Source organism: Seriola aureovittata, chromosome 1 (assembly GCF_021018895.1).
Source record: "Seriola aureovittata isolate HTS-2021-v1 ecotype China chromosome 1, ASM2101889v1, whole genome shotgun sequence".
NCBI classification, from domain to species: Eukaryota; Metazoa; Chordata; class Actinopteri; order Carangiformes; family Carangidae; genus Seriola; species Seriola aureovittata.
The window spans coordinates 10,218,099-10,237,199 of NC_079364.1; the positions used below are offsets into that span (position 1 = coordinate 10,218,099).

General features: G+C 39.0%; 1 protein-coding gene across 2 annotated transcripts; it reads left to right on the forward strand.

The window, feature by feature from the left end:
• The first annotated feature begins 652 nt into the window (after nucleotides 1–652).
• On the forward strand, nucleotides 653–18,291 carry LOC130171963 (cytochrome P450 27C1). 2 transcript variants are annotated; one of them, XM_056380339.1, is made up of 10 exons: nucleotides 653–1,296; nucleotides 2,331–2,521; nucleotides 2,770–2,969; nucleotides 3,334–3,543; nucleotides 4,435–4,598; nucleotides 6,890–7,056; nucleotides 7,268–7,346; nucleotides 7,603–7,806; nucleotides 8,450–8,590; nucleotides 9,690–11,974. In XM_056380339.1, exons 1-9 carry the CDS (start codon nucleotides 1,006–1,008, stop codon nucleotides 8,567–8,569), a joined length of 1,626 nt encoding a protein of 541 aa, XP_056236314.1. In that variant the 5' UTR covers nucleotides 653–1,005; the 3' UTR covers nucleotides 8,570–8,590; nucleotides 9,690–11,974. The 2 variants fall into 2 exon arrangements, with proteins under 2 accessions (XP_056236314.1, XP_056236305.1); XM_056380330.1 differs by lacking the exon at nucleotides 9,690–11,974 and adding an exon at nucleotides 17,484–18,291 and having other exon boundaries at nucleotides 655–1,296.
• The last annotated feature ends 810 nt before the right edge of the window (nucleotides 18,292–19,101 follow it).

The window sequence follows — 19,101 nt, forward strand, 5'->3', positions numbered from 1 at the left end:
TAATAAAAGGATATGAAGCACACAGATTCATATCCTTACGTGTTTTTTTTTTTTTTTTCAAAATATGATTGTATTTAATAACTAGATGGTAAAAATGGCTATCTTAGCTCAAGTACTTTAATTTCTCAGAATGGTAATAAAGTTCAAAAGTAGCGATGCATTTAGAGTTTAAAGGTCCATTGCAAGATATGGTCAAGTCAAGAGGGTCAACACCAAAAGTTAACCCAAGTTCTGAAACAGAGACATGAATACTGTGCAAATATTTTACATTTTCTGAACTATCATCTAGCACTGGCTGACCATTTATCTTTTGGAGAGGCTGAATTGCCTATCAGGTTCAAGAGAAATGTTACATAAGATATATCATGCCCATATGATCTCCAGGCCTACATAGCTTTTTTTTGTAATCCGCCTGCAAGGACTGTATACAGTCCACCAGGATTACTTTAAATGTGGCTGCTAAACATTAACAAAACACTGAGCCCTTACATATGAAGGTGTAAGCAGCTGATGATTTGTGTGCTTACATGAGCTGGACTGTGGGCTGGACTTTCGTTTAATGCAAACACGTGAAGGTAATCACGTTAATGTTCATTCAATGTGTGTATGTGTGTGTGTGTGCTTGTGTGTGTGTGCACGCAGGCTGATTAATTAGTGTGATATAACTGTGGCACTTGCACGTTGTAATGTACTCCTTTTCCGATGAAAGAATGAACCCAACAGCTTTTTTGGGGAAACGCCCACACCCGAATACAGAGTTATCCCTCCCTTCTGTTTCAGCGAACATCCAATCCTCTTCCACTTCTGAGGTTGTACAAGCATCCGTTTAAAAGCGTTCCTCAATAAAAACCCCATCCAACATTTCAGTATCACAGAAGGAGGACTGCGTTTACACGTGCAGGGAGCATGCATTTGTAATTTTTAACTCTGCGCTTTTAGAATTTTAAAAGACCCCACCATATATCGTTTGTTTTGTTGACGGAAACACTGAAAATTATCCAGATAATGGCATTCCTGAATCATTTTACGACTGCATACTTGAAAAGTTTTCAAGGCGACCGGCTAAATAAGCAGCTGTTCTTCATTTTACGCGCCTTACACAAGTCAGCATCCAGCGAAGCTTTGGGAATCTCCGCGGCTGGAGAAGAGGCCATACCTCAAAAACTGATCACACCGGCGGATGTCGGCGAGAAACCCAGTTTCAAGACCCTGAAGGAGATGCCCGGACCCAGCACTCTATCCAACTTGATCGAGTTCTTCTGGAGAGACGGGTTTAGCAGAATTCATGAAATTCAGGTAATGGTATCCATATGTGCTTCTCATTTTGTTTGACAGATGAAATATTGCTTTTTGTGTTTTCCACCACTGGCAAAGAGCCTGTGTATTCTCGGCGTCTGTCAAATTCGCCACCTATGCGTAAAATGGCACAGACCGTTGCGTAAAAGCGCACCAGAGGTTTGATCGCTGGTTAATTTTCCACTCCAAGGTATGTTATTTTAGTAATTGCCCTTAAGTGAGTTACAAAAAACACTGAAAGTGTTTTTTCCATTGCAAGATGCAGCGGATAATCTTGTTAGAAAGCGCTTTGGTCTCAATCTGTGGAAAATGTTTGAAGCTGAAAAGTGTGAAATGTGCTAATTAGTCAATCAAAGGTGTCAATCAATACGACAGAACAAGACTTGTGTCATTGATTTACTCGTGCGAAAGAGTGTTAAAGTTCCTGTTTTGTTACTTACCCTATGCAGTCTGCTCTTTTGTTTTATAAAAAAAAAAAAAAAAAAAAAAAAAAAGTCAGATGAATGTCATGTGTTTTATACTGTCCATGATGTGATCCATTAGTGTGGAAATTAGTCCTAGTGACAGAGATTGCGTAGTTGCTCATGAACACATTTTTATACTGTGTATCTAAAGATGCTTCACTTAAAACAGTATGTGAAAAGTCATGACTGAGGCAAAGAACAACAACAACAACAACTGAGAACATAAGTCAAACAAATAAAGGTAGTCGGGTAAATTAAGATATAAATAATGCCATTGTTACAGACCGGTTCTACTGGAGATACAATGTCACAGTTGGCGTTGGCTGGCATACAACAATATTCTGCTGAAATGCATTTCATTAACATAATTAGTCAGTCTACATTTGTCTGCTCAAATTGGATTATGTACTATCAGCAATTATTTGTAATTGCATTTCGAATTTAGAAAAGCGTTGGTGTCTTAAAGTGAAATTACTGCTGGATTTTCTCCATTTACCAGAAACCATTTCTATCAAAGTGACTTCAATCAAGAAAAATGTCCACTAAATAGTTGTCAATATTGCATTATAGATGGAGCATAGACAGAAGTATGGAAAAATCTTCAAGTCCCGCTTCGGCCCCCAGCTGGTGGTCTCGATCGCAGACCGTGACCTGGTGGCTCAGGTGCTGAGGGCCGAGCGCATGGCCCCTCAGAGAGCCAACATGGAGTCCTGGAAGGAGTACAGAGACATGAGAGGCCGTTCCACTGGCCTCATTTCAGCGTGAGTCCTCCTGCAACCTTTTGATCTTTGAGTCGGAATGCAATAAATGACTTTGAGGAAGACAGGATAATCACTCTAGCTTCCATAAGTGTGGAAAGGAACTGCACAAAACTTTTGTATCTGTAAACTCTGAGATATTGTACTTTCAGCACAACACTTTTACAACAGCTACTATCATTCTTCATCAAATCTAGGATATTATATTTATATGTCTACATCCACTTTGTCTCCTCTATCCTGTTTCGCAGTGAGGGAGAAGAGTGGCTGAAGATGCGGAGCGTGCTCAGACAGCTCGTCATGCGACCCCGTGATGTAGCCGTCTTCTCTGATGACGTGAACAAAGTGGTAGACGACTTGATCAAGAGAGTTTGTATTCTGCGCACCCAGGCGTCTGATGGTGCAACTGTCCTGAACATGAATGACCTCTTCTTCAAATATGCCATGGAAGGTTGGTAGAGATCCTGTGAACGTTTGGGTGTGAAGTGAGCTGAAAGTGGTGCATTGGATGGATTTGAAAATGATAGTGCAGTAGGAGATTGATCTAGGCCATCAGAGAGAATAGAGGGCAGGCAGGAAGAGGTAATAGCGAACAGAAAAGAGATAGAGAAACGACAATACACACCCCATGTTATTCAATGGCACATGGTGATGCTTGTCAAGTAGAAACAATCCATTGACAACTGCCGAAGTTCCCACTATACCAAAATGTACAAACCACTGATGTACAAGAAACAAATGATGAGTAAGGAATCATTGCTGTAGCTTTCCGACTTAAAATGTTACGGAAACTCCTTCTTCCTTTGTCCTTACAGGTGTGGCAGCCATTTTGTACGAGTGCCGACTTGGCTGTTTGGAAAATAATATTCCCCAGGAAACCCAAGACTACATCAGTGCGCTGCACCTCATGTTCAGCTCCTTCAAGACAACCATGTATGCCGGGGCGATCCCCAAGTGGCTCCGGCCTGTCATTCCCAAACCGTGGGAGGAATTCTGTCACTCCTGGGATGGCCTCTTCAAATTCAGTAAGTAGTGTATGGCTAGTAATTTTATCACCACAGGGCCCACATAAATAGTTTTTAGTATACTTGCATGTTGTCTTTCAGTATACTTTTGTGTTCAAGTGAACTGTGTGCCTGCAGTAACTACAGTAAGTTCATATCAAATAGGTGTTTCAGCACTTCAGCACCACACTTCCAAGTTGGGAGACTCACAAGAGATGGATTAAAAAAAGAAAACTAAAGCAGAGGAGGAAGAGTTATCTTTGCTTATAGTCCCTAATAAGGGTCAATCTCCAAAAACACTGGAAGCCACGGAGGCTTTGTAATGAATTTGTAGTTCCCAAGCCAAGATGTCCCTAAAGCCATCACCAGGAGTTTTTTTTTTTTTTCTCAGACTTGAAGTTTCTCCAGAGCCACAGAAGTCATTATGCAACTGTTTTCACAGACATAGTACTCTCAATGACAAATAAACTGACCTTCATGTGTAAATTTGGTGTAACACCCCTTTTAGATTTCCTGTCCTTTTTTTTTCTTTTTTTTTTTTTTTTTTTTCTTTTTTTTTCTCTGAGTGAGGAGAAAGGCCTTTCTTTCTTCTGTTTAAAACCATTATAATAGTTTTCAATGTAAACATGTTTGATCATGCTTTCTGTGTGGTAGTTCTGGTTAAGTATTTGCAAGCTTTTTATTTTTTATAAATAGCCTGGCATCAATAGAAAGGAATGTTGATTTGCATATAAATCTCTACTGCTGTACCATGGGACTGTGCGAGTATGGGGTCCCTCTGTTATATAACCTGTTCTCTCCTCTCTTTCCTTTCCTTCACTATCCTCCCTCACGTCCCCTTCCCTCCTCACTTGCCCCTAACCTCCTCCCCTCTCCATTCATCCCTCCCTCTTTGTCTCTGTCTGATCTCAGGCCTTATTCACGTTGATAAGAGGCTCGCAGAGATCAAGGCCCAGCTTGAGCAGGGAAAGGAGGTGAAGGGGGGGCTACTCACACACATGCTCATTACCAAGGAGATGAGTCTGGAGGAGATCTACGCCAACGTAACGGAGATGCTACTGGCCGGGGTCGACACGGTGTGTGTTTGTGTGTGTGGAGGTGCAGTGAATGCGGCTTTAGCAGGAGGTGGAGCAGTTGGGAGTCGTGTGTGTGTGTGTGTGTGTGTCTGAGTCAGTGTTGAGTTTCAAGGGTTGGGTTTCTGGCACCACATCCGTGCATGTGTAGCTGTGCCAGCGTCAGGTCAAGGCAGTGAATCGTGGGGTTACACAGTATCCCACTGACAAACTTGTTCTCACTCATATTTAGTTTCTCATCATTTGTCTCTGTCTGTTAGATCTACACAGGGGGGCTTTTGTCCTTTTTTTTTTTTTCCTCTACGAGACATCTGTGTTATGTGTTGGTATGTTTCCACATTAGAACTCAATTGGATAACACTTTGAAATAATTAAGACTGTTGGTTTAATGCCACTGAAGAACCATTTTTTGTGGAAGCTGTTTACCTTTTTTAATTGGCAGATTAAAGAATACAGAAATAAGAAACACTAGAAGGGAGCAGGAACATGACATGGCATACAACAAACATCCTGGATCAGATTTGGACCCAGGATGTTACTTTTTCATATTTGGTGCCTCAGCCCATTGGACCATCAGAGACATGCACACACAGCACAGTTCAACAAGAAAGAGGAAAATCAAAGAATATTTGCTCACCAAGAATGTTTTTTCCAACTGTTTCACATTTGGTATGTGCGTGTTTACACTTGCATCGGAGTCCTTACTGTGTGCACATGTGCGCAGTTACTGCCTAATTTGTTTGGGGTACTGTCAGATTAATAAGAATTATGATTGTAGAGTGTTTTGTGCTGAGCTAGGGGCTACGGGATAAAAGGGTGTGTGTTTTTTTGTTGAACGGCCACGTCCCGGTAGGGGGTCGGGCTTAGCTGAGCCATTACCTGACCCCTCAGTGCATTTGCCTTTACTCAGCGCACACAAGAGCTGTCAAGACACGTTAGCCACAGCCAGAGTTATAGCACAGACTGGGCAGAGGTGAGATGAGGGGGAGAGTAAGGGGGTGGGCCTGAGGTAGAGGGACGCTGTTCGGAAAAAAGCATGTCATGAGGAGGAGGACAAAAACAGTTGGGTGTACGATGGATGTTAGAAAAGACAAGATGTGGGGAGGCGGGGTTTGAGGGGAGAGGCCTAAGCACTTTAGAGCTGTGTTCGGATGGGCTTTTATCATATGATTCCTCTCTTGCTTTGTCTGAGGTGTTGCCAGCATCTGTGCCAGCTGGGGCTGATTAGGAGCAAGTCGGGTTACATGGGGAGAGGGTGATGACAGAGCGGGAGGGAGAATCTGAGGCAGGGTATGGGAAGAGGGAGGTGGAAGACACAAGTGAAAAGGATGGTGGGGCATATACAAGGGTAGATAATTCTTTTGATCATTAGTTAGTCCACTGGGATACACTGACATTAGACTGAGCTCTGGGGTCTTTTTTGTGATGCTAGCAAAAAATAAGGCTGCCCCTCTGATATCCATATATGTCATGACGTACGGGTAGAAAAGGATGCCAGGAAAAGAAGTAAGATGTGGGCTGGTGTAATGAGGCGTACAGTACAGCCAGTGAAAGATAATATAGAAAAGATGACACCCATTTCCATATCATTTGCTCATCTTCCCACGTCATTGAAATTTGAATGTTAGTGACATGTGAGTCAGAATTGGGACAATGGAGAACAGTGAGATAACTGAAACTGAGTAGGTAGAGTGGTTGCAAAGGAGGAAAGAGGAAATGAAAATAATCAGGGTGTGTCTAACGGGAAAGAGGAAAGCTCAAGATGTGTGGGAAGCGTTAGGAGAGGGAGCCCATTGTGTGGGGAGAGAAACAGTGAGATCAGCAAGGGCATATAGGAAATTAGAAAAGGGAGAGAATGAGGTAGAAGTGATAATAATTAATTAGCATTATTTTAAACTCTGTATCCTCGTTACATGTGATGTGAACCGCACTTATAATGCTGTTAAGTGTGGTACAGCTGAGTGCATTTAATCATGAGAATGGATGCCTGGGGGTGATGTAAGATGAGGGATATAGGCCTGAGGTTGCAGCTGGTGGAGAGGTTCAGTGTCAGCTCATCACGTGGAATTAGCCCCCCTCTCCCTCAAAGCCCCTCACTGTTTCCCAACACTTACGCAACATTGTAGAAACTCCTTATATCAGCTTGAATTGAGGACAGACCTGTTGCAAAAGAGAAATGGCAACATCTCCACAGAGATTTAATGGAAAAGCAAAAGAATGACACTAATCTGCTACACATTCAAAGAGGAATATATACAACAAATGTGTCAAAATGCCCTTTTCTGTCCTCATAGACATCCTTCACCTTGTCATGGGCCAGCTACCTGTTAGCGCGGCATCCTCATATACAGCAGAAAATCTTTACGGAAGTGACAAGGACTCTGGGACCTGGGACAGTCGCCACAGCTGACGATGTCCCCCGTCTGCCTCTCATCAGAGGACTGGTCAAAGAGACTCTCAGGTGCAAACTGAGCTGATTTTTCTATTCAGTCTTCTCTGTTTTCTGTCCCTGACTAACTGCTTTGTTCAGTATCTTCACATGAGTATGTTTAATTTGTTAATTTTCTATCTCTGTGTGTGGCTTTCACATTCTGTTAGAATTGAACTTTGTGAGAAGATCAATGTATAGTGCTGCTGAATAACAGTCTTTGTGTACCCCTCCCTGGGAGCAGGCTTTTTCCAGTTCTCCCAGGCAACGGAAGGATTACCCAGGATGACTTGGTGGTGGGCGGATACTTCATCCCCAAAGGGGTAAGACTGTGAGAGACATAATAGATGCGAGTCTTCTGGAGTGTGCATGTGCCTAAGAAAAAGTGTAACCATAAGAGTCGGCCAAAAACATTACAGTGGAACCAGATGTAACATGATCTCTCATTACTCATACTTCTCTCTCTCTCTCTCTCTCTCTCTCTCTCTCTCGCTCTCTCTTGTGTGTACAGATGCATGTACAATAGCACAGCTGTTTTCATTACACAACTGACATTTTTCTGTTTTCTGACTTTGTTAGACTCAGCTGGCTCTGTGCCACTACTCCACATCTTTGGAAGAAGAGACCTTTGCTGATGCCTTAGACTTCCAACCAGATCGCTGGATACGGAAAGATTCCACAGATCGCGTCGACAACTTTGGCTCGATTCCCTTTGGCTACGGCATCAGGAGCTGCATTGGCAGGAGAATAGCAGAGTTAGAGATGCATCTCGCTCTCATAAGGGTAGGGAATTTATCAACTCTCCACACACTCGCTAGACACACACATTCAGAATTTGTCTTCAGACATGTCTATAAATATATCCACTTACACGAATAAATAAAGTTTTTCATTATAGTGTCAATGCAAACAACTACGCCCAACCCTACAAGGTGCCATAAAGGCATGCAGAATGCTGCTTATACATTTTCAACAATAAGAAAAAATAAAGAAAACCATCTCAACAAACATTTACTATGTAATATTGGAGAAATCGTAGGAAATACTAATTAAATGGTCCATATTGTCGTCTTTTCCGGCCTTTTTAGTCACATTTAGCAAGCCTAAACACTAAATTAAACAAGTCCAGTTGTTGATCATCTGTATGTCAGGGTATTTCAGGGTTTCGTTGAGCCATTTCCTGGAAAATTTACATTATTGAATCATCAGTATGAACAGTACAAACAAATGGGTCCAACTGTCCACATCCCAAATCACACAGTCCCTGAATATTTTTGAATCAGGAAGTATACCTGTTCCCAGCTGTGGTACTAAAGATGTCTGGGTTCTTGATAACCACACGTACAAATGAACTCACAGACAATGCCTCACTATTAAAACAGGTCATACAATCTGATTGACATCTGTGTTTTTGCTCCTTGTGCAGCTCATTCAAAGGTTCCACATTGGCGTGTCTCCTCTCTCTACTGATGTTAAAGCCAAAACTCATGGCCTACTCTGCCCTGCTGCCCCTATCCACCTGCAGTTCATCGAGAGGGAAAACTAGACTCTGAGTCCTCTCCATAAGGTCTACTGTACTGTATGTTTTTAAAGTTTTGATTTGTTGTTGGGTTTTTGAAAAGATGATTTCTTGTGACCGCGAGATGGAAAAGTGTACAAATCAGACCAACAACTTAACGCTTCAGTTTGGCTGGTTTATTTGTGCGCAAAGGACAGATCTGGTGCTGGGGACACCAAGTCTCTCACTGAATGACTGACAGAACTTGAGCTGCTTATATCCTAACTTGATCAGGGCATGGTCATTATCATCTGTTTAACCTCAAAACCTTTCTCTCAATGTTTCACTTTTATTGCCTATATTTTCCTGGAAATGCATGCATCACTAAATCTCTGCAAGATAATCTTCTAAACACCAATATAACCATAACATAGACTCTGTGATCTCCTGCTTCCCCAAAGGTCAGCATTCTTAACAACCTTAGACCAAAGTTACCAATATGTAACGCAAATACAACCTTACAATCCTTCCTTTTTATATCCCCTTTTTTTCTGTAGGGGCTGAGGTTACATGTTGATGAACATCTATTCAATAACTCAAACATAATCATAAGAAATAACATTTGACATCACATGCATAACATATCAAATTCCTCAATGCAAATAGGGGCGAAAAACCCTTTGAAAAGGGAAAATTCCCCTATGACTCCAGCCATCTTTAGGCGGTCGCCTTTTCAAGCTTGCATTGGGCACATATTCTTTTCTATTCACTTAATTCTTCCTTTGATGTTTTCCTTTCCATACAATAACATGAATAAATGAATATACCTGCTAACGTAAAGTCTAAATACACTGATTGTTTCATCTACAGTTTCTACTTCATGCACAACAATCATACTAAACAAAGTCCACACTTATCTTCTGTCTCCCCCCCCTTTTTTTTTTTTTCAGGCCAATTGCTGCAAAAAGACTTAAAGTCCACACTTCACACTTATCTTCTAGCTCCCCCCCCTTTTTTTTTTTTTTTTTTTTTTTTTTTTTTTTCTTCCCCCAGTCCAATTGCTGCAAAAAGACTTAAAGTCCACACTTATCTACTCATCTTCCTCAGATGATGATGATGATGTGGCTAAACTAGAGGTGCTAACAATCCTCCTTTGCTTCTCTTTCAGATTTTACGTACAGGATGCTGAACCATTGTAATATTAGTCATCAAATTAATAGATTTCATGATCAATGCACGAAGAATCGGGAAGCCTAACACAAGAATCACCATTAAGAAAATCAATAAAATAGGACCACAAATGCTCACGAACCATGCAAGAATTGAGTTGTCTCTAAATATCGTTGTTATCCATCCCAATCCTTTAAAGCTTCCATAGTTGCCAACCAACTTATGAACTTCTCTATTAATTCGAACAATATTTTCTTGAATCTTTTAGATTTTTTTTTATTTTTTTTTTTATTTATTTTTTTTTAAGAGCTGTCGACAAATTCCCCTTTCCTTCTTCTGACAGAAGATACGAACAGCAATAGTATAATCATCTCCCATGTCATAACATTTCTCTGCCAAACCCTGAGGATCTTTTGAAGATGTGTATATATCCTGAAATTTCTGGAATGTCTCTTTTTGCCTTCCCTGATACATTATGACTTTTCAAAAAATCTACAGGTCGCACAATATACAATAATTGATTCAGTGTACATATACCACACTGTCCGTTAAAATACGGTGGTAATGAAGTCCACACATGCTCTCCACAACACCAATAAAAACCCGGAGTCACCACTACTCCTAAATTTACCAGTCTCATATAATCTCCTAAATTATCCACAATCACTGTACACTGTTCACTAGGGACTTCTCCTACTTCTGTCGCTCTTCCTGCTGTCCTGTCTCCCTGTCTTCCTTCAATACAAACATCAAAGATTGCTGATTGATTATATCTTGCTGGAGTCTGAGACGATACTTGAGCCAGATCCATCGGTACATTATATATGTGTTTCCTATAGAATATTTGACAACCTTGTAAAGGTGGACTCCTATTTCCATGAGATGCTGTAATATTAGAATGAATGATATACTTCATCATTCTGTGAAACTCTCCCTAAGCCTTTTGTACACCTATAATACCTCCATCTACTGTAGATTCAACGACTGTACAACTACAATAGGTCTATTAGCTGTAAAAGAAAACCCTGAAAGCGCACCAACACTAGGATGCGTCTGTAAAACAACTTGAAATGCCATTACACAAAAGGATGGTATTCCACGAAGGCCTTTTAATCGGACTGCCACATTATTAAATAATTGATTAATTGATTGTGGAATTACTGAACATGCATAACAAGAATTAGAAGGGATCCTTATCACTTTCCTAGTCATGAACTGATACCATAAATTAGAAGCAACTGGATTTTCTGACTGAAATGATAAATCAAATTCTCACAGACTAAATCCTTATCATTTTCCTGAAACATACTTAGTCCTGCTGATAGTCCCTTAGAAAGGTCATCGTTATCCTCTGTAAACACAATAGAATTGAATGAATCTATTTTGGATGTCCAATATGGTGCACAACTGCCATGCCATCTATCAGGGATATATGTTTATACATTTAAACTGCATATCCAATTAATACACTCATTTGCTGGAATGATCAAACTAGGATCAGCATACACTGTTTTAGGGCAGCCCATCGTCATCCCTTAGTTATGTATTCTCTGACCCCCTAAAGGTTGAATGCAAATCAAAGGAGGACTCTTCTCCACCATTCTCACACGTAGTTGATCATAACCCATTAATAGTTCAGCATCTCTGCGGACAAGGAAATTAGGTGTCATATTTTTCCACAATTCATTGCAAAAGCCTGTTGTTGGAACTTCTGCTACTATCAAAGTTCTAGGAATTAACTTTAATTCCTCTCCTTCTGGAGATGCATAGTTTAACAGCTTTATCATGCCTAATTCAAACGTGATATACTTGACCTGATTTAATATAAAAATGTTTGTCACCTATTGTCATTAGGGGAACTAGCATGCATTGAATTTCAAACTCTGTTAAAGGAACATGTTCAACTCTCCCTAAATCAAACGTAGGGACTTTACTCCTAATCATGCGATAATCGACTGTCTTTTTAATTTACCTCATGAAGTGACAAACCAGTAGTCCGATTTGGAATTGCTCTAATTGACGTGAACAATTGGTAAGGCTTCAAGCCAATTCATTTTTCTTGATTGATGTAACTTAATCAATTTATCTTTAATTGTTCTATTTGTGCGTTCCACTTGTCCAGAACTTTGTGGGTGATAAGGAATATGAAAAGTCCACTTAATTCCTATTGCACTAGCTAATAGCTTTGTAACCTTAGATGTAAAAGGTGTGCCATTATCTGAATCAATTCCCACAGGCACACCAAACCTTGGAATTATGTGTTCCATTAAACACTTAACCACTGTCTGTGCATTTTATTTCCTAGCCAGAAAGGCTTCTGGCCACTTAGAAAAACCTATCCACAACTACCAAAAGATATGAATAACCCCTGAACTAAGGCATATGTGTAAAATCAATTTGTAATTGTTGAAAGGGTCCACTTGGTGGGGGCAAATGGTCGTGTTTTGGTGCTTTAATATTTGGGTTACATCGAGCACAACTTAAACACCTGTTAACAAAATCTTTTGCCTGTTGTTCCAATCCAATTGTAAAGAAGAGTTTTGAAATATACTCTGATATTCCCTTATAATTGAGAGTGTCCCCATGCACATGGGCAATTAATGGGCCATATGCTATTTTTGGTAAAGCTATCCTTCAATCACTAAACTTCCATAACTCATCAATGTCTTTATAACATCCTTTTCCACAATTTCAATTCGACATCAGAAACTTGTTGAAATAACAGGAGATCATTAATTGTGAACGTGGGTTCAGAAGTTTGTGTCAGAGTTAGTGTAACATTCATCCATGACAGAAAGTCATCATGCAACGCAGCATATTTTGCACATGCATCAGCTAAATTATTGCCTCGTGCAATAGGTGAATCTTCCTTAGCATGTCCTGCACATTTCGCTATGGCAATCTGTGATGGTAACATCATTGCAGCTAATAATTCCTCAATAAGAGCCGCATGTTGAATCGGCTTTTCCTGCTGTTGTCACAAAGTTTTCCCAAATTTGACTAAAATCATGCAGCTGAAAAGGTGTATTTAGAGTCCGTGTAAATTGTTACTGCTTTATTTTCTGCTAACAAACACGCTCTTGTCAATGCAATTATGATTCTATGCATTTCCCTGCGTCATTCACAACTGAATAACCTGCCAAAATTGTCTTATCATTTGGACGCATTGATGACCCATCACAATACAAGACCATGTCATTCTTTTCCAACGGCGTTTATTGCAAATCTGCTCTAGTGCTGGATGTTGAATTAATTAAGTCCATACAATCATGATCAATATCAACATCCTCTTCCTTTTTACCCTGAAGTAATGCCTTCAAATGCACAACTGCATGAGAAGCGTGAAGAATCATGGGATGTCCCAGTACAACAGTCTGCGCCTTTTCTATCATTATTGCCGCTGCTGCCACTGCACGCAAACAAGAGACCATGCCTTTAACAATTAATGGCAGCATTTTAGAATAATAGGCTATTGGTCTTGGTCTCTCCCTGTGCATCTGCGCCAACACAGCTGCAGCCACATTTCCTACCTCTGCCACATAGAGGTGAAAAGTCAACTTGTAGTCTGGCAGGCCCAGAGCTGGAGCAGAACACAGCATATATTTCACATGACGAAAAGCATGTTTCATTTCCTCATTCCACTGAATAGTTGTAGGAGTCTCTTTTAGTGTAGCAGCACGTAACACAGCATGTCGCATATTCCGGTAACCATGCTCTGCAATAGTTCACAAGTCCAAGGAAGGAAAGCATTTCCTTCTTTGTTTTTGGTCTTCGAATCTCCTTTTATTGCATTGATTGGTTGTTGGTATTTGTCACCTGAACGATCTTTCAGAACATATCCCAGATAATGGACAGAGTCCTGACAAAACTGGAGCTTCGCAAGTGATGCTCTATGTCCGCCTGTAGCCAGATGAGTCAGCAAGGCAAGAGACTCTTTGATGCAATTCTCTTGTGTCGGTGATGCAACCAAAATATCATCCACATACTGTAATAACGCAGATGAACCAGGCAAGACCAATTTAGATAAATGTGCTTGTACTGCAGCTGCATAAACTGTTGGACTATCAACATACCCCATGCTCAATCGTGTAAATCGATATTGACAGTCACAATACGCAAATGCGAATAAATCCTGTGTATTTTAATGCACTGGGATGGAATAATACGCTGAACACAAATCCACAACCGTATACCACTTAGAACTGGCAGGTATTGCATCCAAAATTGCATTAACATCAGGCACCACTGGAGCTAAGGGAAATACTGACTCATTAATTTTGCGCAAATCTTTGTAAATCTGTACTTCTTAGTCCCTGGTTTCAATATTGGGTTTATAGGAGTATTATTTCGTGATTGACATTTCACAATAACTCCTTGTTTCAATAAACTTTCAATAACCGGTCGAATTCCTTCCTCTTTTCCTTTAGAGAGGGGATATTGTTTAACATACACCGGATATTTGGCATAATTAATTTTGGCTTGATATGGTTCCACATCTAACAATCCCACATGATTTTCATGTTGGGCCCACAATATTGATAGGACAGAGGCCAAAACTGAAGGTTGCTTCAATAAGACCTCTGTATTGTCACTTGTCTGTATTTGTGGCTTGACATGATTCTGTAACGCTTTAATAAAAAAATATGTAGAGTCTTCATACACCCAAACGATATCATTTTTATTTTGTTCCTGTTCAACTGGAACCTTGTTCAACAATTGATAACAAGACTCAAGCATCATGTCAATTTCAGACATGTCTTGTTTCACCGCACAGACAAAAGGTTCTATTTCATCATCAACATCTTTCCACAGTAACAAAAGTCTGTGTGGTGACACAAACAAAATCTGAGGAATTTCCTGCAACCATTCACTATGCAGAAACCTATCCAAAAATGGTTTATCAGTAGGCTTCATAGTCAATATTCTACAAGCTACAGCAGTGTGACAAGCAGCCAACTCCTGAATTCCTTCAACAGTAAACAATTTAGATACAAAATCAGAATTTAGCAAAACAGATGCAGCTTCGCGACACCTCGAATCGTTCTTTAAAAGTAATTGATAGGCTTTCATTGCAGGAATGTTAATCTCTATTCCATCACATCCACATGAAGGAAGCGGGTCTGTATCCGGCCTGTACTGGGGCTTGCATTGGAGGGGGTGAAGTTATATGATACTGCAACTGGTTTTCTCTCTCTCCCTCTTCTTGTCTTTCTCTCTCTTGATCTAAGATCCTCCGTTCACAATCTTTAGACCAATGTCCAAATCTCTGACAATAATTACATATGTTCATAGAACTTCTTTGTGTTCTCCAATTTTGTCTATTACCATAATCACATCCTCTTTGAAAAGGACGTCCAAAACCAGGTCTATAATCTGATAAATCCCGTTGCTGTCGCTCATATCCACGACCACGGTCTCTTATCATGTTATCCTGTACTGGCATCACATTCATCTGTTCCACTATCAGATTCCACTGCACAGCTTGCATTTTTGTCTTAGAGTTTGTAAATAATCCAATTACAGCTAACTCCCTTGTTTTCTTTAACAAGTCTACAGGGCTTATTGAAAACACACCTGGAGCAGACAATTTTAAGGTGTATGCCTCTTGTGGTCCTAAACCATTAATCATCATTCAATCTGTCTGCATATTCAGAAACCTGCTCATCAGACCGCTTTTTGCAATTAATCACGCGTGTCACATCTTGACTCGCTGTTGCATTTTCAATCAAAAATTTCTTAAGTTCTTCCAAATGAGCCTTCTTATGTGTTATTGTTAACCATGGAAATTTCTCATCCAAAGTGGCTGCTCCTGCTACCGGACCATCATTATCAAAATCCAAAGATTCACATTTGTCGTTCAGAGTATCAATTGTTATATTGGTCATTAAAGTTGTTAAAATATATTGCACATCTTTGCCTGACATAGATCCATGCATTAACGCTGAAGTCCACCAATTCATAAATCCCAGAGGATTAGTTAATGGTTGTGGTGCATCCTGCGTGATGCGTGAAATTTCAGCCAATGTGAGAGGTTTATCCATTACTTAATCATCAATCACCAAAAGTGGGGCAACCACTTGTTCTGTTTTCTGGATATCCCTATCTCTATTATAGTCAAACACAGCTTGAATCTCCAGACAAAGTTCCGCCACATCTCCACATAAGATATGACACAGAATAGCTCCTGTTTGCTTTTTAGTAAGTTCAGTCCAAACAATAGTAACACCTTCATTACTTTGATATTGCCTTATTGCATTATCTAGATATTTCAATTACCTTATCGCAATCGGAGAGTCCTTTATGTCTACTATCTGACCTGCTTTCTTAATTGCCATTATCTTTTTAAATTCAACTTCCATACATTGACGCACAAATTGTTTCTTTCGTTCATTAATGCTTGTCTCATTCCCAGCATACTTTCTCTCTGCTGTTTCAAATACTCTCTCACAATTTCCAAACCACAGCCGCACACACTGTCCTCTCCATACAGCAAGTCTCTCACTGAATGACTGACAGAACTTGAGCTGCTTATGTCCTAACTTGATCAGGGCATGGTTATTATCATCTGTTTAACCTCAAAACCTTTCTCTCAATGTTTCACTTTTATTGCCTATATTTTCCTGAAAATGCATGCATCACTAAATCTCTGCAAGAATATAGATAATCTTCTAAACACCAATATAACCATGAAACCCTTGACGTGACAGACTCTGTGATCTCCTGCTCCCCCAAAGGTCAGCCTCAACAGTTTTTTGTTTTTATATATATATATATGTATGTGTATATATATATATATATATGTATGTGTATATATATATGTATGTGTATATATATATATATGTATGTGTATATATATATATATATATATATATATATATATATATATAAATAAATACAAATACATTGCTTTTAGTAAATCTTCCACTGTTAGATTTTACAATGAACATGAATAAATGAATATACCTGCTAACGTAAAGTCTAAATACACTTAATGTTTCATCTACAGTTTCTACTTCATGCACAACAATCATACTAAACAAAGTCCACACTTACCTTCTATCTCCCCCGTTTTTTTTTTTTTGTTTTTTTTTCAGGCCTAAAGATGGTAATTACAACATAGTAATTATCACCTGTTTAACCTCAAAACCTTTCTCTCAATGTTTCGCTTTTATTGCCTATATCCTACTGGAAGTACATGCATCACTAAATCTCTTCACATTCTTGACATCCTTTAAACCAAAGTTACCAACGTGCAACACAAATGCAACCTTACAGTTTGTTTTTTTTTTTTTTTTTTTTCTATATCTATATATATATATATATATATATAAATACATTGCTTTTAGTAACTCTTCCACGGTTAGATTTTACACCTGGCGCTATACAAATGAAACAAAATTGAATTGAATAGATACCAAGCTCAGACTGAGGTTTTACTCGGGCAAGAAATGTCTCAACTCTTTTATGTTAATAAGGAAACAAAAATAGTACTGGACCAGTAATGTAAATGTTTGTATATTGTTTGTACTAAGTAAAAAGCACTGCAGTGTGTTTGGACTGTAAGTCCTTCCATTCATCCTATTCAAAATAGTGAGTGGAATAATGAGTTATAATCTATGTATCCTTTTATGTTAACGTGCATGCATGTACGTATTAATGTGTGTGCAAACACCTTGAGGAAGCAATTCACTGAGAATGTTGAAGGGCAAGCATGAATGCACTGAAAATCATCTGTTTTTAGAAGCATGTATATAATGAGCTTTATTTGATGCTTATGTTTTTTGTGTTGCAGGCCAAGATATTTTAGCGAGATGCTTTTCTCTGGCACCACAATTTGTTTTTGTTCAAACTGTGGAAGAACACTTATTCACTTGAGTGGCATTACATGATTTTATTCCATGTACTGTATATCCATGAAACATTAAATACACAGTTACTGTGAGGGGGGGAAAAACTTATGTATGTAAACATGGTATATATTTGAAAGAAAAATGCTTTTAAGTTTTTAAAATAAAGTAATTTGATCTTCCTTTCAGTTGAAACTAATCTTTTAAAAAACAAAAAAAAAAAACAAAAAAAAAAAACAAATTCATCCAAACCTTGATGCTCAGCCAGTGAAAATGTATATCTGTTTGTTCACACAATATATTTGTATCAAATAATGTAATGAGTGTTTTTGATTTATATGCTGTTTGAGTGAAATACAAGTATTTTACCAGAACATTGGTTATATTATGATTTTATTGAGAGGGACAATGTATGTTACAGAACAGTTTGTTGCAAGAGGAAGAGACAAGTTGTTGTTGGTTTTTACCATTTTGAAGGATCACAGTGACTCAAAATATTGTGCATGCAGGCATTGGTCAAATTTTAGGTCAGAAATTTTAAATTACTTGTGAAGATCTTTAAATATCCAACAAAAACCACACATAATGTCATGTAAATAGCATGGTCACTGTATAAAATGATAGACAATACATCTAAATAAATAATGTATCTATACCATGTAATATTTTGATAAAATTCATGTGACTTTTGTAACCTGATTGAATCTTTGATAGAAAATTAACTTTGATTAAAGCTTTGTACATGTCTTCTTATTACTGGTGGATGTTTATCTTTGCATTTTTATATGACCCCTGCTCTCTAGCCTTGGTTCCACAGAATATATGGCCCTGTCCTAAGTGAGTCAGTCAGTCAAATGTCTTGCATCTGTCCAGGCGCATTGCACCTGTCGATGTTGTGGGTGTTGTGACACCCACACTTTCACAGAAACATAATTCCCACACCAATTTTCACTACTGCCACGTAAAAAGAAAAAAAAATTGTCTGATTTTATAATTTACATGACATAGTAGGGAAATTAATTTTGTTTAACAGCATTACTAATCTTGAAACCTATTTTTGTTTCACTATGCTAGAGTAGAGTTCACAGATGACAAATCTACATTTCAATCTAGACCATAATATGTGCTGCTCTAACTGAGCAGACATGGATCCACAACAAGGCAAAGTAAATGTCTTCACAACTCTGAACTGAATATTAGGCTGAAAGAAGAAGAAGAATGATATTAAATATCTTTAAAAATAGGATCATTTGATAAACAACATGGACATGTACTGTAATATTATCAGACAGTATTTTATTTGATGTACTCCGGATCACTCTGTTCACATTCCCTCCTCTTCATCTTTCCCTCTATCAGCTCCACTCTCAATCTATCCCTGGAAATGTCCCGCTGACTGCTTCTGCTGCTTTGCTAATATTCATCACGTAAAGTCCAGTATAATCCTAGAACACGTCTGAAAAATTACATTGGTATTAGTTTACAGCAGGTCTGGGCCAGACAGGTGACAGATGTGTTTACAGTGTCTGTGCTCTGAAAGACGTTACAGCAGGAAACGGGTGA